General features: G+C 42.3%; 2 protein-coding genes across 7 annotated transcripts in view; one reads left to right on the top strand and one right to left on the bottom strand.

The window, feature by feature from the left end:
* Positions 1-5,502, bottom strand: part of LOC101481526 (uncharacterized) — a 47,336-nt gene extending 41,834 nt beyond the window's left edge. For 4 of the 5 annotated variants that reach the window (XR_013095131.1, XR_013095133.1, XM_012918313.2 and 1 more), the window contains exons 1-4: positions 5,159-5,502; positions 2,527-2,731; positions 1,407-2,424; positions 65-205 (exon numbers count right to left, since the gene is read on the bottom strand). Coding sequence is in view for 2 of the 5 variants with exons in the window: in XM_012918313.2 (XP_012773767.1) it covers positions 65-205; positions 1,407-2,424; positions 2,527-2,731; positions 5,159-5,427 (1,633 nt within the window). In the remaining 3 variants the exon portion in view is untranslated. The remainder of the gene's footprint in view (positions 1-64; positions 206-1,406; positions 2,425-2,526; positions 2,732-5,158) is intronic. The other variant, XR_013095132.1, reaches the window with a different exon arrangement.
* A 1,016-nt stretch (positions 5,503-6,518) lies between these two features.
* csmd2 (CUB and Sushi multiple domains 2) overlaps positions 6,519-23,349 on the top strand; it is a 275,924-nt gene continuing 259,093 nt past the window's right edge. Inside the window, exons 1-2 of one of the 2 annotated variants that reach the window (XM_023152492.3) lie at positions 6,519-6,765; positions 6,966-7,331. In XM_023152492.3, the coding sequence (XP_023008260.2) occupies positions 7,157-7,331 (175 nt within the window). In that variant the 5' untranslated portion in view covers positions 6,519-6,765; positions 6,966-7,156. Of the gene's footprint in view, positions 7,332-23,349 lie in introns of both variants that reach the window. The other variant, XM_023152493.3, reaches the window with a different exon arrangement.

Genomic DNA, 23,349 nt, shown 5'->3' with positions numbered 1-23,349 from the left:
CCAACACATATATACGCACACACACAAGCACACATTACCTGCAGATGCCAAGATATAAGTTTACCTTTGGCTTTGTTAATGGTAACTATCTGCTGAAAGGTAGCAGGTCTGGCTTTCTCCTGAGGGGCAGCTGCTTGCTTCATGCCTGCCTTGGCAGCATTAGCCCAGGACCTGGCACTGACACCCACGCCATCTGCACCTGCAACTGCAATATGAACAGCAAGGGAACGCGGATTACTGCTATGGGCATTTTGCATGCATTGTGTCCTGTCTGGCCTGTACCATAGGTAAGCCTAAAAAGAACTGTGTTCTTCTCAGCTGCAAAAAAACCCCACAGATTTTCTGCAGTCTCCCCCTCTGGGGATCGACAAAGTGCTATTGAATCAACAGGGCCATGCTATCAGAGAGTATATTCTATCATATCAGCGCTGGCTGCGAACTGCTGGAGGAGGGCTAGCAGTGTGTATATCACATATGCACATTTACTGAGCAAAGCAGAGCCGCCTTCAGTTACAGCTCTGCACCTGTTAAAAAGGCGAGGGGAAATCAAACAAGACCAAATAGATTATACTGTTCCATACGATATATAAATATAGCTGGAATAGGAAAGGAACGACTTCTCCAGCACAAAGTTCCTTGAGGTACTGTATCCACTGTACAAGGCATACTCTCTACTTAAAATGAACATGTACTTATGCATGTGTACTTATATCTGTGCTCTGTTCTGCACCAACAGGAAGGCTCACCGTGTAATTCACTTTGCCACTGCAAAATAATCCCCTCATTAAAAGAACATTTTCCCACTGAGTCACCCAAGTGAGCAAGTACTTCTCAGCAACAGCAATGCAGAATCACAGTGTGTTAACACCTACACAGAGACATGTTTGCAATGTTTGCAAGCGCGGATGTGTCTGTGAGTTTGTGCGCACATCTGGGTGTTTGTTGAGGATTAAAGGTGGCAAAGCGCTGCCCTGTGATTGGTAAAGTTGCTTTGATGTTTCATCTGGCTATTTTTCTATCAGTAAGTAGAACTCAAGGACAGAAAACAAAGTAGTAAAGCCACCTGCTTCGTGGCAGAAACAAAAGTGCTCCGTTAAATGGGCTTCAAAAATAACCGAGGAGAAAAAAAAATGTAGCAGTCTGAGAGCTGGACTCTTTGACAAGCTAGAGTTTCTGCCTGGGACAGGCTGCTGCTGCTCCTCCTCTCCTGTCTTTAATTACCCAAGTACGAAGGTGTCTCTAATATTAATAATGCATTGTCAGAAAGAGATAATGTGAGAGTATTTCTAGCTCCAGAAAGCTTTAAGAGTGACATAAAGTTATATTTGTCAGCACCAGATTATTTATACTGCCTGATAGAAGGAGAGGCATGTTAACGGCATAGAGACACATGGCAGATTTATTACCTCTAGGCGGCGGCTGCTTGTTGGCCTTCCGTTGCTCACAGCTGATGGTGGGAGAGTTGCGATGGCGGACTGTGCCAAATGTTTGAAGGTCCAGCACAGATTTCTGATCTCCTGCACAGATGGAGGAGACCTCGTGGGGCGAATTTTCCAATCTCCTCTCATGGGAACCCCTACAGCTTTGGCAGTGGCTTGGAGTAGAAATGAGAACTCCTTTCCCCTTTGCATCGTTGGTCTTGGGATTCCTCTGACGCAATCCACCAAGCGCTAAAGGGTTCTTTGGGGGTTGGAGGGCTGGGAAGTCAGCCAAGAGGTCATAAGCCTCTTCCTGCACTGGAAGAGGTGCTTTGGTTTTTGAGTTTGCCTCAGGTGCTTCTGGTTTGCCTTGGATGGGAGCCTGCACAGGGTCATTCACGCCACTTGCCAACGTGACAGTGGGTATGTCATGTGGGTGGAATGAAAGGGGAATCTCCCACTGGCTTTTTATCTTCCCCAAGGCTGGAGGCCCTGTGAGAGATAGCGGAATGCCAGCGTTGATGGTGGTGAGAGCAGGAAAGTCTTCATCAGCTGTAAAAAAGGAATCCTGCTCATTGTCGCAGCTTAGCTCAACAGATGAGCTTGGAATTTCCTTTTTCTTCACCACTTTTGCACTAACCACTGAGTCATTATTGCTGCTGTCGCTGGCACAACTTTGCACCCCCGGTAGACTAACAGCATCACTCTCATCACTAGAGTAGCTGTCTGAGCCCCTACTTGCATTCTGCTCTTTCTTGCTTCCACATTCATCCCCGGGTAGTTTAGAAGGGTGTAGAGAACCTTCTCTGTCTGGCAGGTGTGGGGTGTGGCCTTCAAAGCAGACAGGATTTGTCACCAGATGTTGAGGTGCAGGTACTGAGCTCTGTGTGCCTGTTCTGCTGGATTGAGAGACCTGCATCTTCTGAAGAGAGTTTTCAACACTCCTTTGTTTATCTTGCACATCCCTCTCCCGACAGGACTGCGAAATCAAAAACAATGGAAAATACTGCTTGCATTAATTAGCGAGTTTTAGCCGAATACGGATAATGCTATTTTTATTCATGCTGAGAAAAGCAGATGTTATTAGATTTGATTAAAAAACCCTCACCGACTTTATTTTTCCACCCGCCTCTTCCTTAATTTGCCTCATCTCCACTTCCAGCACAGGGCTCAGCACCCGTGCGGGGTTGGATAGGCCGTGATGTCTGCGGCCCGAGAGATAAGGACAAGGAAGGGTGAAGTCAGTGTGGTATTGCTTCTTGTCCTCCTCATAGTGCGTGTAATCATCTGTGTCTTCTTGCTGCTTCTCAGCCCTGGACAGGAAGAGAAACACAGACACGTAGGGTGTGTGTGTGTGGCAGGGTTAAACAGATCTTTTTGCATGTAACAGGCTATCACAGGATAATTACCGCCACTTCAAGGTTAGCCAGCTCATGTCGTCTTGTATGCACCTTCTTTTTTCTCCCCCGTGAAGAAAATGAGAAAGCTTGATAGCGATGTCACTTAGTTTCCCATGCATTGTGTGTTAGGCATGCTTTTTGAAGGCGTTTATAAATTAAATGACATTCATTTTCATACTAAATCACTGTGGTGATCATGCATAAAGAAAAGGTCACTTGTATCACGAACATGCCAAAATGGGCTTAATTGGAGGTACTGTCCGATTTTCTGCTTTCTGACATCGCATTTTAAGATGCTTATGCTTATTTCACCTCCAGGTGAAATAAGCAGTGCTTTTGTTTTGGGTTTTTTTTTGGGGGGGGGGGGAGGGGTTACCCTGCATAAGATCCTTCTAACCTCACTGCCCTCACCAACAGGTAAACCAGTTTCCCTAGAAAATAAGGAATCACAGAGTCCACGGCTCCAACCTGTATGTATGATGCATCACCCGCTTCAAAGCATGACTTTTTAATGAGGCTACTCTTTAGTCACCAGCCTGTCGACTGTCGAGCTGCGATGCGGAGCAGACGGTCCGGTGAGACCCGGGATGCTTATGATAACGGAGACGTCATGGTAGCTCTGGGCGGTGGGTGAGCAGATGGTGTACATTAACATTATACAGTGGGTTTATGACCGCACAGCAGCCCAACTGATCTCCAATGAAGTCTTGGGATCTTGGTTATAAGTTATAAAGAGGCTACAACTCCACATCCATCCAGTTAATCCATTTATTTTCCCATAACCCTATCTGTTTTAGGCAAAACAAATGTTATGATTTCTAAAATGAGCCTGTGGGCCATTTTAATTAAATAGAATACACAAAATATAAATAGAAACTTTAGACTGGCCTGTGGGTTTAGACAGTCAATCGTAATTTTGCTTTTTGATTAGTCAAGGTTAAAATAAACTACCAAAAATAGACACTTTATCCCCATTTTAACTCTAGCCTATGACTGATGTTGCCACGGTAACAATCAATGACACTTGTTTTGAGCTGAGGTATTCAATAAAAGAGGGAGAAAACATTGCTGTGGAGAGAGAGCACTAAAATGCCAGAGTTTTTTGGAGACCACAGTAACCTACTGGAAACAAAGGAAACAATCCTGAGTCTGACTGAAGTATTAACAGAAGTGCTGAAACCTGCCACATTAGGAAGTTCCGTCACAGGCTTGCACTGTGTTCATTATAAGCAACAGGAGGTTTCCATCACTGTAATCTCTTTTTTTATCCACATTTTTTTTTTGTCATTATTATATTATTTTTGCTGAATGTTCCAAGTAAAACGTCCTTGCAACAACTGAATTCATCCAAAAGGAAAGACCAATTTTCTGCCAGCGTAAACAAAGCCAGACAGTTGCATAGTGTTACTTGGTCGGCCATGTTTTTCTTCTTTGAAAAAAAAGAAAATTGCAATTAATCTAGAAAACATTGTATGGTAGCGCTGCTTCAGTCAGAGGTCGAACTGCTCTGTGCAATGAATACATTGAGCTAAAATGAACTGGCACTTACATAGTAACTTTGTACCCAGTTGAGTAGAAAGGTACTTACATTCCTCCCTGGAGGAGTCAGGGATCAAGCCAGTGACCTTCAAACCAGCAGATGACCTGCTCTACCAGCTGAGCCACAGAAACCCCTAATAACCCTGGGGCTGCCCCAAACCAGATTTGTTCTGATTGGCTGCTCCTCCTAAACACGAGGTCTGAACAGTAGATGGGAGGAGCTTCTTCACAAACAGCAGACTTTTGAGATGCTGATATAAAGGGAATCTGTTCTCACTGATATCATAGGGAGTCAACAGTGGGAACTTTATCATTATTATACAGCATGATTATTAATGACTCATAAATTACCTGATCTACTGAACAATAAAGTATTAAACATTTGAATGCTGGGTTTCAATAGTTACTACTTATAAACTATGTTAAAGACGCTTGTAAACTCCAAATTATAACTTCACCATCTGTATTATTACAAAACAAAACAAAAACACAGAATACTGGCTGTACCTGTTGCCATCTCCTATATTAGATATTACAGTGTTAGCACTAATTACTGAGGAGCCTACCGCTTCCCATTTCATCTAAATTAGATGAAAGCACACCCCAGGAACAAAATGATGAAGCTGCTTGAGCTTCATATAGACAGACTGATTAAACCTGGATAAAGTGTGATATGAGACATAGTGGGTTCGCAGTGAGGTTAATTTCATAGCTTATGGGTTTATAAGCGATATGAAGGCATGTTTCATCGCTTATGATGGAGAGGTCAGTTATAGCCTGTATAGCCACAGATAACCCTACCTGTCACTTGACATTATGACTGAAGGAGTGTCGTCTTTACTAGCTTGGATTTCCAGTGAACTTTGACCTCTTCCCGGTTTCACCTGGGTAGCTTTGCTCCAGACAATTTTGCACACCATATCATAGCTGTCCCTCGGTGCGTTTGGATGAATCCAAGCGAAACGCGGAAATGGCGCAAATGCGCCGAGGAACTGATTTGAAGTTACTGACGTCAAGTGATCTTCTTCCAGAGGGACCATTTTCCCTCTGCTTTTCGTATACATGGCCATATCGGTCTTCTTTACAGAGTCCAAATGTGTATTTTTAAGCTGTTTCTTTTTTTGAAAAGCATGTCAGCATGTTAGGCTGTCATGGCAACCAGTATCAGTTCCAGAATTTCAACAATTATCCAGCGGTTGTAAGGATAATCTTCTGAGACATTTCATTTCTTAGTATTTCAGTGCCTGACATAAATAAGTTGCTGCAACATTTCTCTCCAGTAGATGGAGGGGCCTTCCCCTAGTACATCTGGGCTACATGCATGTAAGGGTTCCCCTGGCCAGCTGTAAGCGTAAATATTTTAAGTACAGGAGGCTTCAGAATCTCAGTTAGATCTATTTCCTGAACTCCTGGAAAAAAATGCAAGATTGAAGCCCAGAACAAGCTGGTGAGGATGAGTGAGCAATCCAGCGTTAGCAAAGTTTAATTTAATGTTGCATGAAGACTATTTATGGCCTCCATCATATATGTCGGGGTTGAAGGCCGACACGCCTTTCATTATCCCAACTGTTTCCACGCGCGCAGCATTATGAAAAAACTAATTATATCGGTCATATGCAAAAGTGGAAATGACATTCAAATTTACTGGCCAGGGTTCTGGCCTGTTAAGCATCAATTTCACGTTTAGTGAGCAGCAAGTGGACTTCTGTGCTAAACTGCCGGGAAATCCCATTGCTGGTCTGAATGGATGGAGACAATGGCCTTGTTGGTGGGCTCCCCTAAATCTTACTTTTACAAATTTGATTAAGGCGTATTAAAGGTTTCGTATTATTGTTATTATCATTGTTGTTGTTGTTGTTGTTGTTATGGTTGTGATTATTATTATCGGGAATGGCAATCAATGCATAGAAATTGGAAGAGAAGGGTTTAAAAGCTAAAACTTATAACTTACATACGCCCTTAATGAGTTTATTTTGAAATGATGTTCCAGCACAAAAAATGTGGGTATATGATATGACTAGTGATGGTAGTGAGGAGAGCCAACCGAGAGCTGAGAGAGCGAGAGCGAGAGAGAGAGAGAGAGAGCGGAGAGAGAGAGCGGAGAAGGAGCAGGTCTGCAGTCGGAATCTTGGGCGCCGCGCAGACCCGAGACGACTGTGGCCAAGCGCTGAGATACTGGGAATACATACTGCATATTTCTCTATGTACAATAAGATCGCTGACCACACTCCGGCGTTGGTTGAAAACTTCTCAAACCAGGCAATCTTTCTCTGATCCGGATATCCTCCGTGGTTCTAACCAGTTCGTTCATCCTTCCTCTGAATTTCGGTCTCATGTCGACTTAAAGCGTGGATTACTGGCACCGTAGATGCTCTTATTAACTGGAGATAAATTAGACAGAAGGACAAGTAAGTGTTCCCGGAGAAACTAGAGGAGGAATCTCCTGATTTCTTTTTTTTTCTCTTGACGTGTATCTGGTAATCTCAGTTATATGCGTGGAGCTGGCGAGGGTTCTTTTGTGATTTTTACTCGTGCTGGGCAGATCACTGACCACTTGAATCGCGTCCCCCCTTTGGTTTGCCTTCCCCTCTTCTTTCCCCTCCTTTAGGTGTGAAATCTATCTTCTCAGACAGAGACTCTGAACCCCTCGGTCCCCGCATGACATGGTTCAGTCCAGCTGCGAGCTCCGAGCCTCCTCCATGCATTGGGATTTTTCTCAGCGCCGACACCGAGTGAATCTCCCTTTTCTGACCGTTTGAAAACTCGTCGTGCCTGCCAGACCAGAGAAAAAGCCCTGCCATGACCGCCGCTTCAAATCAGGACGGAGCAACGGGACTTTTCAGGAGACCGGAATGCGCAGGCAGGAAAGTGGACGGAATACGGATTTTTGCTCTAATGAAGGCGGGAGTGCAGGCGCACCATTGGAGCCGGATGCTGTTCTTATATATGGGGCTGCTGGTCGCCTCAGTAAAGGGTAAGTCCCCATCTTTAGAGCTGAAGACATGCAAAATGCAGCAGGCTTACCCCCACCCCCCTCCACCGCCCACCCTTTCCCAATCCCTGACTGAATGCAAATCAGTATCAGCAACACGCAGGCACACGCTCATCCTAAAGGCGCATTTAGGATCAGGCTCGCTCCGATGTTGCTCTTCCACCTCACAAAGTTATTATAGGTGGCTGGTTGGGTAGCTATTTTCGTGACAAGCGGATCGAGTTTCGAGCTTCCATCCTTCACTCTATTGATGGGTTTCGTTAAAGGACTGAGCAAAGCTGGGTATTTTGTTAAAAACAGGAGGGGAGCGTTAAATGTGCTGCATGGACGTACTGACGCCGAGTGAATGAGGGCTTCACACGAAACCCTCACTGTTAGTGCAGCATGTGCTGCATGCATGAGGAAATCCACCGAGGTGGTCGAGCGGGCGGCTGATTGTGATGCTGTTCAGTCCAAAAGGTGTGTGCGTGTGCGTGCGTGCACGTGTGCGCGGGCGCACTGTGGGTCATGCTCTTCTTTGGGACTGCTTCTTCTCGGTTCTTCCTCATCGCATCCACAAGCATTCTTAACTTGTGAAGCAACCACCCATAAACAAATTTTGCGTGTAGTTTCTATCTGTTGTCGTGCATGCATGGGGAGGCAGGCCTAATTAACTTACTTTGGGTTTTCTGCCCTTGATTAATTTCAAATGGAAATCTTGCAACCGGAGCCCGCGCATTCAACAGATTATCATTACTAATAATTTACTTCCACGTCCAGTTCTGATGTCTTCCTGAAATGTGAGGCTCTGTTACAAGTAATCTTCTTCTTCTTCTTCTTCTTCTTCTTCTATGAGACATGTTACGAAAAGCATATTTAGAGCTCAGGGTGTTTCGGGGAAGAGCCGCAATGATTTTTGCCGTCCCGAGCAGGTCCTTTGGCAAAGAAAGCCAACCGTTTTATCACTGTCTTGGCTCCCTACCAGAGAATGGACACTATTTTTAGCAAAAGCCAAGAATACTGCCATGGCCACAATATGAATTTGACAGTGAGTCATTGCTCTGTGTTAGCCCACTCATGCCTTTTTTGGACGGCTCATAATCCACAAGTGAGTGGAAATAGACACATTTTCGGCATCACCATAAGCGCACACACTCACACACACGCTCGCACACACAGTGGGCCGTGCGATTTCACGATGTGTGAAAAGTGCGAAAGTGTGCTTTGAGGTTGAGCGTCACCCTCAAATCCTCCCACCAAAATAACTCCCACTCTGTCACCCACCTTTTGCTCCAACTTGTGTCATCAACCACCCAACATTTAAAATAAAATTTAAAAAAAAAAAGAAAGAAAAGAAAAGGCGCTGAAACACGCTCAGTTCAGCTCCTAATGATAGTGACAAATCTCCCTCGACTCTCCCGTGGAGTAAATCTCAATGCAGCTATATTCGGAGGAGACTGCTTGTTTTATTTGCGCCCTGGGAGCTCTTTATTGCCCACTTTCTTGCCGTTTGGCTCTACTTTTGGAGCCGATAAAGCGACTTGAACTTATCGCACATATTTACGAAGAGCAGAGGGGACTAGACTATCCATCTAGCCGCCCACCCACTGTATAACAACCTTTACTTTAAACGCTGTCGATAAATATGTTTGACTCACCACGCGTTGAGGTGGTCTGCTACATCCCTCGGTGCTGCAGCCACCAGCAGTTGCCCCATCCTCCCATTGAGCGGCACCAGAGCCTCACACTATGCTGAGGGGCGGAGCGGGGGAGTGGGGAAGAGGAGACTTGGAGTTCCTGGCGTTTCTGTCTCCACATACTTTTATCAAGTGTGGCTCATATATACACACGCGTATACGAAAGTGCTAACGATTCCGTTACAGGCTGTGTGTGACAGCCATTCTTAGGCTCTTTTACGCCGTCTTAGTGGATCAAGCGGACTTTCTTTACTGTACTAATATCAGTATCGATCCCAGGGGCCGTTAGAGACAAAGATAGAGACGTGTGAAAGGTTTCTGATTATAATAAATAAGAAAAGAAAAAAGAAAAAAATGAATAGAACCGCGCGCTGTCTACAAGGGATCAAAAGCAGCTGTCCCCACTGGACCCGCCGCTCAATAAACAGTTATCAGCCTCCATTCATTTGAAAGACCAGGGCAGGGAATGCAAAGGCCGGGGATGGAGGGGAAGGGGAATCGAGGATGACGTGTCCTCTCCTATCCGGGGAGCGTTTTCGGCTTTCTTAACTCCAAGTCCAGCGGTATTATCATTCGTCAGCGGCGCATGAGACAGCCTCTCAGCATGTCCATTTACACGCCAGATCACGCTCTGTCGTGCTCTCCTTTATATAAAGCACGGCGTTGTGCTCATGATGCAACTTGCAGTAATGTTATGAGGACTGGAGGGCTTGATGCTCCTTTCCTTTTTATCTCCTTTATTTTATTTTATTTATTTATTTTTTACTTGATGATATTTGCTTGGATTCGCATGAGGCTCCTGAAGAAAGAGACGGGCTGTGTGTGTGCGTCTGGCGTGGAAGAGTATGTTTATGTGGCCAGTCCAAGAAGTCCAAGAAGTCCAAGAAATAGAGCCTTGTTAACCTTGATCAAGTCTTTACTATTTTCTCTCACGTCCAAGAACATTTCACACAAACTCGAGTATATTCGTTTTAAATCCTACTAGAAACAAAGAAGCCCTTTAAAAGTTTAAAGTATGAAAAAAATAGTTAAATTCGCAATTGATCAAATCCGGCAGCAGTGAAATCTGTCTCCTAAGACAGTATATCTCATTTTAAATCTCATTTTAAATAAGTACAATTCTTGAATTCACCTCACTTGACACAAGGGGAGCTACAGAACTGACTGTAAGGTGACTTTTTTCAGCACCCAGGACAGCAACAGGTGCCGCCCTATCGGCTACACAGTGGAAATTCTCTCCAGCACCATGGACAGCTCCCCATAGTACACCATCGATAAAGGATTTGCTGGCTTCAAAAGTCAACACTTGAACTTGTCCAACATTTATTTTCCCCACAGCTTTAAACTCTCAGTTAACCTCAGACCCCACCCCCTCCCTCCTCCCAACTGACAGGATCACACCACAAGGGTTTTGCTCTTCTTCTGGTTTTATATTGGATTTAGATTTCGTAAGCAAGTTCAACAGCAATCATGTCACAGACTGCACATAAAAGATGGACTTAGCTTTCACGTCTCAAAAGTGAATCCAATGAGAAGAGCCCTTAAATTTCACTACTTTCTCACCTCCAACATGGGGTGTTTGCTTAAAGGCAATCAGTTATGAAGACCTCTATATCCTCTCTTGATCCATCCCCTCAGTATAACCTTTCTAAAAAAAAAATGTTGGTCTTTGTCATCAGTCGACTCGAATGTAGCATGGTATTCATTTCATAAATTATTGTCCCAATTCTAGTTTAAAAAAAGGACTGTAAAGGAGGTGTGCTTTACGGCTCTTATGTCATGCTTGGGTTTAAAATACCAAGATGGCAACAGTGTCTTTTATATACAGTTTATGCATCATGCACATTTATTATTTGCTGAGATAGTGTATCAAGCTAAAACAATCAGAAACCATGGCCATGTGAAAATTGAGCTTTGGCTTCTGCTCAGCTGTATCGGCTTAGACAAGTGTCCCAATTTTCCTCCCAGCGAATGCGCGTGCATCCTGCTTCCCCCTTTTGTTTCTCACCTCGCTCTCACCTGTCTGCCTGCAACTCTCAATTTCAAAATCCTCTTCTATCTGCACGCTCCGCTGCTTCCCGTTCTCCCATCTGCTCTCCACATTCGCCGTTGAGCAAAATGAAAAGGAGGGAACAGATGACATGATCAAGTTACTCAAAACTGAGAAATGGTTGGAATGCAAACCAGATGTTTATTGCTTGACTTGAACAGAGGCGGGGGGAAGCTGTGTAGTTGAGGGTGAGAGAGAGTGCGCGGTGGTCGAGATGAAGAAGAAGAAGAGGTCCCACTAAGGGAAAAAAAAACAGCAGGCAAGAACTGGCTTTGAGGGGAAATAAGAGGCAGACAGAGGATGCAACTGTTGGAGTAGATGGAGGATAAGCTTACACCAGCTGAGAGATAATCTGGGCCCTATGTTTCTGTGCCTTTTGAGTGCCTGGTGATTTCCTTTTTCTTCAGTAAATTATCTATTTAGAGGGTTCATTTTCTTATCAGGCATCAAGCAGACTCCTATTTCAACAACTAACAGCTTGTAAGAAAGCTTGTGGGCACGTGTATGTGTGAGGTTGGATGAGTTTGTGAGCTGCCACCCCCATTCACTCGAGGATGATTAGACTAAAGTGATGACAAGCAGGTCTTTAGCTAGTTCAGAAAGTGCCACAGAGAGGCTGTTTGTGCACGTGCCCCGGCGTGCACGTATCTGTCACGCGCGTGTGTGCACACAGCTCTCAGATGATGCCAGTGCCCCCCTCCTCACGAGCACTGTTACTTCCCCACTCACCTGCCGCTGTGTCAACCTGCTCCTCTGTCTGTCTTGCCATCTCTCCTTCTCCTTCTCTCCTCCCTCACCACCTCGTCTTTTCTTCCTTCGTCCTCCTCTCTAGTGATTCATACCGTCATCTTTCTCCAGATGGCCAGAGTTCTGTCACTGTGCTTCGTCACAGTGATAACAGCTACAGCGACTCACACGCGCACACAAACACACGCACCCAGCAGTTTGTGCACACTTGCATACAACCCTTCCAAAAAAAGAGAAAAAGCCTTCTTAAATGCATTTAAGCCAACTTCTGCATGACCGTCTTCACCGGTTTTTACAAAAGCTAAACACAAAGTAGACATTCAGACTTTGTGAGCATATAGATAAAGGTATAACAACATTCAGGAAGATCATATTAATTTAAATTTACTTTAATTAAATATGATCCATGCCTAAGACTATGGTATTTATGGATCTTGTTGTTCGAGTTCTAAAGTCAGTACTTCACATCCAACCAAAGCCACCGGAAATCTTGCCAACGAAATCATCTGGATTCTTTTTGATATGACTCCCAGCTTGTCGGAGAGAACAACATTAAATTAATAAATGTATGTTTTGGCTCATTTACTTATCCAGGGAATATGAGTGGAGCAGTATTGCTCTGTTCTGGCAGTTCTAAGGCATCACGTTCACTGGTTGCAGAATAGCATGTGCCCTTAAGCTCCTTAAGCATGAGTCATTCTATTCACCTGTATTTTGTCTCCGTTGTTCCAATCGAGCTCCATTAAAGACATTTGATGGGGACTGGACAGGTAATGGTAAATTGGCTTGCCGTATGAGAATACATCAGTGATTTGTGAGGAGAAAGTGGCTGTCATTTCACTTTCATGCCTGTTCTCTTTCAGCAAACACCAGTGGAGGAGTGTGACTGAAATGGGCATCACCCATATGTGTAACGGCTGTAACAACAATATAGCCGACGTGAGGTTTGAAATGTCAGGAACAAGCGCGTACATGCTAAGTCAATTTTCCCTGCATAAGTAAAGGTGAAATAAACACATCAATAATTCATTGCCACTAGCCGCATATCTGTGAACAGCTCTAGCACAGAATCCTCCATCTCGATTCAAATTTTCATCTTGCTGTTATCAGGTATGGGAATTTTCTCCAGCTATGGCAAATCCTCACAACGTGAGTGATAGACACAGATGCCCTGTCTGTCTTGTATAGACGCAAAGCTCAGGAAAGGATTTCTTTAGCTTCCTGATTTACACTGTCTTATCAGATATCAGTGATCCCGGAGATTGAAGATTAGATAGTGGGCAGGAGGTATCTTGTCCTTGTCCTTGTCTTTTTCTTCTTTATACTGCTTCTCTCTCTCTATTGAGCATATAGGTAATCTGTCTGCAGACTTTTTGTGGCAGCGAGGTGGGGAAGAAGCAGTAAATGTGTGTGGGAGTGTCTTTTACTCCTACACTTGCTCAAATTTAGATTTTGGTGTAGAAGGATACTGTTTTACTCCATCTCTATATTGTAGTCGGTAATGGAAGATAATTCTGTTTGATTAGAGAAGGACTGTTGTGCACTTCAAAGGAACAGTTCAGCAGCTTGGAGAAAAACACTCTGGTTTCTATTTAATATAAGTTGAAAATAGTAAGTTAAATAAAACCTGAGAAAGCAGTTAGTACATTTTTCATGGTAAATCAGGATAGAAGTTAGCTCTCAAAGTTGGAGAGTATTGATGCTGTGTGCCACAGCATCCCAAAATCTGCCAAAAGCTGCAAGGCTTGCCAACATTCTGACAATCTGATTCACAAAAATTAAAGAAACAACTTGGTGTAAATGGACTGAAAATGGAAGTGCTTCCCATTTCTGCAGCTGAATCACCGTCAGCATCACATTTTTCTGCTAAGTGCTCTTTTGGGCTGGTGTTGACCAACTTTGCCGTTGGCTTTTGGGTAATAATTCAAGACATTAAGGTACAAAAAACACATAAGCAAAAAAGCCACATTATTGCAATGTAATGGAGCAGATAGTGTGAAATATGTCTTTCTACAGGACGTCGACCACTAAAATACCACATGAAAAAAAATGACTGTGAGTTTGAATTCAAATCAGGACAAGCCCGATTAGCTACACCAATAATACATGAGATGTTTTTTTTTAAATTGATATCATATTAATATTAATAGCATAGGGCAGCACGGTGGCACGGTGGTTAGCACTGTTGCCACACAGCAAGAAGGTCCTGAGTTCAATTCCACCATCAGGCCAGGGTCTTTCTGTGTGGAGTTTGCATGTTCTCCCCGTGTCTGCGTGGGTTCCCTCCGGGTACTCCGGCTTCCTCCCACCGTCCAAAGACATGCAGTTTGTGGGGATAGGTTAATTGGATAATCCAAATTGTCACTAGGTGTGAATCTGTGAGTACGAATGGTTGTCTGTCCTTGTGTGTTAGCCTTGCGACAGACTGGCGACCTGTCCAGGGTGTACCCCGCCTCTCGCCCTATGACAGCTGGGATTGGCTCCAGCACCCCCCGTGACCCTGAAAAGGATAAGCGGTAGCGAATGGATGGATGGATGGATTAATAGCATAATATTGTTAACTGGAGCACACAAGTGGATCTGAATAATAATCACAGTGATTGAGCTGTCCTAACATAACGCGCTACAGCACGTCATCCCCTAGGTTGAGTAAATTCTAAAAGGCAGTGCAGCTGCCTGCCTAATTTCTTTGTCAGTATCTTAAATAACAATTTATTGGTTTGTTAGTAGAGGTAAGCCTTACAGCTGCAAATGATACCTCTAGGAAATTTGTGAAAAATCTGTAAAAAAAAAAAAAAAAAATTATAATAATAATAACACATAATAAAAAAACTGAACAATGATTTATAGGACAGGCAGTAGAATTTTTTTTGTTTAGCACAAATAAAATTAAGGGCATTTTCCGCCCTTTTTCAATTAGTTATTGTCATGGCAACTCATTGGCAACTCATTGATATCAATATACAAAAGCGGCCTAGTGTAGGCAGTGTTTTCTTTGGAAATTTGAAGTGAAAGTATAAAATGACTGTTTAACACTTCACACTTAGCTTAACAATAACTGAAGGGGCTTAACCGGTGTTGTCACATAATAACATTGAAATTGAAACACATTTTCTACCTTTCCAAGTTTTTAACCACCTGCTTAAACCCTTGCTTTTCTACCATGTAACTGCATCATTAATTTTTTATCCACCGTTTGTGCATCCTGGCATATGAAGTGCGGTTTATATTTGGGTCAAACATCATCATCTGCTAGTGTCTTCTCATAGTTGACAATGTGTTTTTGAAGGATTTGTTGTTCCCACCTTTAGCTGATATAGTTTTCTTGGCTAATTTGCAAATTGCTCTGCTTTGTTGGAGTTTGTTAAAGCAGCTCTGTTTTTAGGTATTAAATCATCATTGAACCTCTCGCTCTCAGACATGTTTGGGCTTGTGTTGTTGGTCATTGTACAAGGGAAAATAAACACATGACCTCACTACATCATTGGCATTGTGATAAGCTGTTTTTTTTATCACGTGAAAATTTATATTGGAGGTGTTATATCACAAATCACTGGTTCTTAGTGGATATTGCAGGCTCTAGTTGCATAGGTGACTCACTCCACTGTAGTAGAGCACAACTATTGCTGATATATAAGTATCAGCACTTATAATGGCTGATAAATGAAAGTGAACAAAGTAAAGAAAAGACAGGAGAAACACCCTTCAGCCATCTGATGAGTTTTGGTGTTGCGAGGTTTGTCTACTAGGGCACTCTGCAGCCTCCCTGTTAGCAACACATTTGGAATGCCATAAACATAAGAGCTAAACAATCTGAGCAGAGCTGTGCAACATATTAGCAAGTGATCCATGGCTTTATGCGACAATAAAACAAGATTATTTTTAAAGTGCATCGCCATATTATCTCAGTAAGGGCTAGTAAATAACTACATGTAACAAGTGTTAGGACAAACTATTTCTATCTGGGATAGAAAAAAAATATTGGCCAATATATCTGATTTTTAAATCATCAAGTATCCGTATTGATATCAATATTAAAACTCCTATCTACTCTGGAGATAGGATGGTGCTACTCTAGTCAAGGGCATCTTTTGCTTCCATACTAGCTTCAGTTGCTCTAGAACTTGAGCTTACACATCTCAAGGTACTACTGTTTATAATTTCTGCCAAACATCTTCAAATGTGAACTTTCTGGTCTTTCCTGGTATTTACACTCTTCTTCTCCCAAAATGTTGAATCGTTCCTTTAAGAGAATATTGTACTTGAGTTTGTTGTCAAAGTTCTTCAAGGCTAACACATTCCATTGATTTGTCGGCTAGACTTAGTTACCCTCAGTTTTTTTTTTTTGTTTTGTTTTTTTTGGAGGTTAAACCCAGTTTAACCTGTTGTTATCACAGGTTTTCTTCTGCTTTGTGTTACATGTTCTGCTGAGAAAATAAATTCCTAATGAGAACAAGTGAGGGGAAAATATCCCCTTAAGTACTATTTAAGTGGACGAGAAGAAAACAGTATGGCAGAAAGCCATTGTGAAAGAGGACACAGATTCTTAAAAAAACGTTTGTTAGAATTATTTCTTTACTCATGCTTGGTCTATTTTGATATTTATTTTTTTTAAAAACTATTAATATTAATGATATCCGGTATCAGTGCAAATTAGATGCAATCTTGTGCCTGAAGCCCATATGGAAAAGATATATATAAATCTTATAAAGTTTGTATCTGTCTTGTGTGAAACTTGTATGAAAAGCATACAAGAGTGAAAACAGATATAAGATCCCTTGAAAAATTATAAAATGAAACTTGTATGTTTTTGATACTTACTAAAACAATGTATGAAAGTAATGAGAAAGTGGCCACTTTCATGAGTAATCACATATAAGTTTTTACTATTTCTTTTCCATATGGGAGTACATGAGAATAATGATTTAATGGTTATTTAATTATTTTAACTTATAATCCAGGACTTAGATGCAAACTGCTAAAACATGTTTTTCTTTCTCACAGTCTAAACAAGTTAATGGTTGTAATTTGCACATATCTGTGGATTTAAAGGCTCTAAATCTAACACCTAAAGCAATGTGGAAATCCAGAGTCTATGTAATGTAATGAGTAGCTGTGACATTTTATTTTATTTCAATATAAATTCTAATTATGTGACTGCGATGCACGCGGCCCATTGATTATGAATGTGGTCCACAGTTCACTTGAGCCTTCCTTGGGGGGCTGTTAGGCTCTGAGTTGAAAGGTTAAACTGCACCACAGTTAGCTGAAGGGAGGCAGATTGATCGTCTGCTCATCCGTCTCTCAGTGATAGATGGTATATTTCTGCTGGGACATTCCTGACCTGACCTTTGGAACAGTGCTTCCTCTCTGGTTTTAATATACATTACTCACAAAAGATTAAACGCTCACAAATGCCCACTCACTATCTAACAGACACGCAAGCATGAGTCTTGCCCAGAAGAAGGGTGTAAAATAATGTAACATGGTCACAAAATTATTCCACCTCCTATGGATGCTGTTGGTCCTGAAAGTGTAGTTTCCCCTGATTCCTCATGCAATGTAGGTGCAAATGCACTGGAGAATGTGAGTGGGATTATCAGAATATGTGCACTCAGAAAAATAAAGGTGCCAACTGGAACCAAAAGTGGTTCTTTAGACTGATGCCATAGAAGAACCTTTTTTGGTGCCACAAAGAACCTTTCAAATAATGGTTCTTTGAAGAACCATTTCTTTCAGTGGTTCATTGAAGAACCTTTAAAGGTGCCCCAAAGAACCATCAAGAAATGGTTCTTTGGGGCATCTTTAATGGTTTTTCAAAGAACCATTTTTAAAAAGGTCCTTCAAATGGTTCTTTAAAAGAACCATTTTAAAGAACCTTTTTTGAGTGGTTCTTTAAAAAACCATTTTAAATCTTTCAAAATAAAATGCATCATAAATTGAATTTGAGTAGGGTAAAATAAATACGAGCACAGCATAGACATATATTAATGGTTTATTGTCATTTTGTAGTTACCAAAAGACAAAAAGGCATTTTAACCCTCAGCACAACATCACTACTAATACATGTCACATATTAGTGTTTTAAACAGTAATAATTAAATATATTTGCTATACTATAAATAAATATATATAAATACTATAGCTACAGATAACACAACAAATAATACATGTATTGTTTAATTAATAAAACATCAGAAAGTGATAAAACACATTAGAAATAGCTTCATAACAGACCAATAAATCAACACATTTTCATCAGCAGATGTTTGCATGTTCAGTAAAAACATTTCAACAAGTTTATGATTAAAATGATCAATGAACTTCAGCCTTACGTTATGTAATGTACGTTTCATGTTGTACTCATGGTCCTTTGTTAGTCCAGTTTAGGACAATGTCTCTGACGTATGTATCATATCAAATATGTCATATCAAAACAAGCCCACACCTGCACTTGTTTCAGTTTTTCACTGGTGTTTCCTGTCAGCTGGTCAACCTCACTCAGGCGGACATCCATATCAGCCAACCAAACGACAAGTTCCTCCCTTTGTGCTTCAAATCCCTCCCACTCTGAGACAAGGAGCTGAAAGAGAGAGAAAAGAGTCAATTATAAAGAAGAGAGAAAAGTGAAACCCTCCTCAGGTCTGACTCGCATACCTGCAGCTGACCTGTGATGGACTCCAGTTTGGCGTTCACGTCATCCCTCGCCGATGCCAGCAGCCGAGTCTGCAGGGTGCCCTGGAAGAGCTGAGTTAATGTTCGACTCCTCCTGGTCAAGCTCTCCAGCTGGATGAGCCGAGGTCTCCCCTCTCGCTGCTGCCTCTGAACACAGAAACACGTCCGGGTACACACCGGCTCACTCCTTGGCGGCCGCTTGTCGGGGCCTGGGGCCTGGGGCTCGCTCGGGCCCCTTTGGAGGTGGGGTGCCCCCGGCCTCTCGGCCTGGGGCTCGGTCACTCAGGCACAGCTGGGGGCCGGCGGAGCTCACGGGCGCGTCACTGCAACTCCCCCTGACTTCTGCTCCACGGCTGCTGGGCGAGCCCTCATCTGGGACTCTCCTCAGCTCTTACTGGAACAGTGGCGCGGCTGCCCCTCTGTTGGTCTTCCATGGTCTCTTGTATTCTGGGGGCCTCTGGATGTCTGGAGTTTTGATCTCCTCCATACCCACTTCACACCCTGGAGGACGGGGCTGTGGCCCCCCCACACTCCCTAGCAGATCATTACATGGAGAAACCTTTGGAATGCAAGCATGCTGATCCACACAGGTATGCACACATGGGTATTCACAGACGCGGACTAAAGCTTTCTTGGCTGCTGCCTCAAAGCACACTGTGCGCTGTCTATCTTGCGTGCTGCACAATATCGTTTATTACTTAGTAAATACTGATATCTATGACTAGCTAGTTTATTGTGATGGTGCTTTGTTTTCTCTATTATTATGTTGCTCTTTGTTGTTTGCTGTCTCCTCTGTTTGTTTTTTTTGTTTGTTTTTTTTTTTTCTCCATACAGGTGACCCAGGAGTTCTTTTTTTTTTTCTCTCTCTTCCCCCCCCTTCTCACCGTCTCTCCTCCCCTTTGGTTTTCTTTCTCTCTCTCCCCCTCTTTCTCTCATTCATTCCCCCTGTCCTATTTATTAAAAAAAAAAAAAAAAAAATGACAAAGGATGAACTGAAGCTCTGCCATCACGTAATGTCGCATACTGCTGTTTCTGATGTCATTTTAAAAAAAAAACAAAAAAAAAAAAAAACCACAAATTGCATCTGAAGCAGGAGGTGCAGGTTTTTTTTGCTATTCTTTTCTAAATCCAGGCTAGATCAAGTGGAGGTATTTGGAAAACTTTTTTGGCCAGTGGACGACTGTTGTCTTGCAGAAAGTCAAATCAAACATATGCGATACACAAGCAGTTCACAAGAACACATTATAAAAAATAAGTCCAGTTTTTGCCTGATTTCAAGTGAAATCTGCATCAAAACAGGGTGACAGAAGTAAAACGAGTGCAAAAAGCCTCACTTTGTACATCTGCTATTACAGTTCTCCTCTATGCAGACGACTTTCCTGTTTTCAAGGCACAACTTGGATCTGCTGTACGAATCTTATGGATACACACTAAATGAAACAATAGTGTGCATGACTCCAGATTCTGATCCCTCATCCTAATATGGTCCCAACATAGCAACAGCAATAAAGCAAATGTTGAGGCTTCAAAATACAAAGTCCATAAACCAATGGCTGACATGGGTTTTATCATAAGGGTGATAAATATACAGATTTCAGTCTGTCTTAGAGATTTGATGTTCATTTACCTGCAGATGCACTATACGTGCCTGCTCTATGGTTTTTCACAACATTTTGCACATCACTATTTAATACAGGAAGTAGGTGAACTAAAACATGTCATCGTTCTTTGTGAGAGGACCATATTAATGAAACAAACCTCAATGACATGATAGGGATCCCTAAAGATGCTCCTGCTGCTTCTCTTCCTCCTCATCCTAAGCTTCCTTCTCCTTGTCCTCGCCTTCCATCCAATTGTAATTCAACCTAATTGTGTTTCTGCCCCTCCTCTTCCTCATTTTGTTGGCGCTGTGAACACAATTAATGTGACTCTGGATTAATTTGTGCAAACAAGAAAAATCTACAGCTTTTTGGTCAGAGGTGCTCTTGTGATTTACGCCGGGTAGAGTAGATTTATGTGTTGATGCTACCTGCTTCAGCTCTGGCTGCTGAGTGATATTTACACCCTGGCTGGATTACAAACTTTAACCACGTGCTCAACTTTGGCCCAGCGTTGATACCTCTTGTTAGTATAACGACCTCTTCTTAGCTTGTATGTATGATGTATGATGGTGGATAAATGAAATATACAAAAAAATTAACTATACTACAAAAGAACATCTATCTTGGAAACATCAAATGACTGGAGCATAACTTGTCAACTAGTCCGAAAATAAGTTATACAGGAACAGTCAAAGACACACCTTCTCATGTCACATTGCTATTCATTTCTATATAATTTGATTAGACAGTAAAGAGTTACTGTATCTAATCTAATTATTCATTCAAAACTCTTATGCATAGCTGCATTTTATACAGCTCATACAGAATTCAAAGTACAGGTTCATGTGAGTATTTAATGTACGGCTCAGATCTACAGAATTTCGAATTTAGGCTTTGGCCCCCACCCCTGCCACCAGTATATTTTTAAGCAAATATTTCTAACTTTTATTTGAATATTCAGTTTGCTACCATCTTCTCTTAAAGGGTAATTGCCAGGTATCCCGCCCTCTCCCTTCGCACACACATGCACACAAAGAAAACACACAGTATAATTCACAGCCTCATTATAGTGAATAAATATTTATGCCATTTACACCATCAAACTTAGATTGCTAAGGATGAAGAACCTTTTGTTCTTTAAAGAACCATTTGTAATAGCTGAAGAACCATCAACAAAATAAAAAGGTTCTTTGAGGTATGATGGTTCTTTAAAGAACCATGAAGACATCTGAAGAACCATTTAAGAACCATAATTTTTCTGAGTGTGGGGTCTAATGTAACTCAAAGAGCTGAGCTCAAAGATGTGAGGAGAATGACAATGAGTTGATAATTGACTTTCGCTGTTTCACACATTAGACTCACACGTAATTGTGCTTTTCTCCCCCCCAAGAAGACTGGGAAATAAAATTGAAATGATTCGAGCAGCGCACACGTGTGTGTACATATGTTTGAACAGAGACGCGCACACCTGTGCGGGGTATAGCGCGCTCAAGTATGAAAAAATGCTTGAAGACAGGGATTTGTCTTTATGTGTGCTTTCCTGTTACACTGTTGTCATGGGAACAGCATACAGCTTCTGTGTCAGGAGCAGTGAATGACACTGAACTGCACTTGTTTTCTTTTCTTTTTTATTCATCCTCCACTCATTGCTAAAAATGCAAGTGTACGCACAGAGCTTAAGGACACATACGCAATTCATCGTGTTTTGTAAGGGAGGCCCATTTGCACCCATGATACACTAGGAAAGACAGAGGTCTTTCTGAAAGCGTAGAATATCAACTGTACCAGCATGTCTTCGACTCTGAATGGACTATTTTCTATTGATTAACTTGGTGCGTAGGTTGCTGCGGAGCTCTGTTGCTCACAGTAGCACCAACTTTCCGTAGGGCTGTTGGAATGTACTGATAAGAAAGTGAAAAAAAATGATGAAGTCTACCTAAAACACTGATCTCTATGGAAAAGGTGCTAAAATCCTAGTGAGAGATAGGTTTTTTTTTCAGGGGGTAGGTAGGTGGCTGTTGTGCAGGTCCTTTTGGCTGGAATGGTAATACTGCTGGTTAAATATGACCCAGCTGGAAGGAACTGCCTGGCTCTCCCCCTTCTCTTCCTCTGTCTGAGAGAACACATGCTTCATTGTGCTTCTTTTGCCAGCCCTGATAACAGGCAGGAATGTTTGCATGCATTCATGCAAATGTGCATTTCTGCACGCATCCCTCTTCAGTCTCTTCTTAGTATCCAGCCGCTTTTTTCAGCTCTTTAATCTTTAGCTTAATCTTTGCATGTGGGCGCTGTTTGTTTTCTTACCCCACACGTTTCAGCCTGCAGCTACGTTGCCTTGACAGTGAGTTTTTGTGGGGTTTCTTGCGCGTGTCAGTATTAACTTTGTGTGCCATAGGCATCAACAGATCCTTTCATAAAGCTTGCAGTGAGGATGTTGCAACTAGAACAACACTGCATCATTAGCACTGGTATTCTTAGCATGTGTTCCCTGATTTACAGTTGAGAGTGTGTGCTAACAAATGTATTCACATATCAGTTTCTTTGAGTATCCACTCAGAGAAATCACTGCTGTATTTTGACCTGACACATTCATGCAGCAGGAAGCCATTCCAGCCTTTGAATGTGCACCATTATGGAAATGGAAACTTGTTTTGTTTTGTTTTTCTTTTAAGGAAAAAATAATAATTATCATTCAGCCCAGTGGAAACAACTTGTGCAAGGGAGGGCTGAGAGGGACCAAAGCCTATCACTAGCACCTTCCACTGCATTTGGCTTGCCTGTTAACGGCAGGAGGCATAGACATTAGCCAAATGTATGGGGGTGAGCCGGATCACTTAGCTCGCACATTTTCATTTTAATGGCGGCCATCGCAAGGTTAATTCAGATGTGATGCGGTCAAGACATGCTTACGTGCTGACACGTCAAGAGACAAATGGTGGTGCTGAGAGGATCCATGGGGCGGAAGGGTTTATCTGTCCACCAGGGAGCAGTTATCGGTACACACACATACACACACACTAAACAATTGTTTTTTTGAAGTGTACTCATGGGCTAAGTTAGATGTGGATAGGCTATAGTAATACAAACAATAAACACACTCAAAAGGAAGCATTTCTTTAGTTTGAAATTTTTATTCCAGCTTGATGCTTTTTTTTCTATAGACTGCCTCATACTTACCATATATAGTATGCTTTTAGTTTGTCTTGGGAATAATGAAAAGGCTGAACTCATATGGATAAATGTACCACCAA

This window comes from Maylandia zebra, linkage group LG22, assembly GCF_041146795.1.
Source record: "Maylandia zebra isolate NMK-2024a linkage group LG22, Mzebra_GT3a, whole genome shotgun sequence".
Taxonomy (NCBI): domain Eukaryota; kingdom Metazoa; phylum Chordata; class Actinopteri; order Cichliformes; family Cichlidae; genus Maylandia; species Maylandia zebra.
Note: the sequence above shows the minus strand (reverse complement) of the source record. Positions and strands in the feature narration are given on the sequence as shown.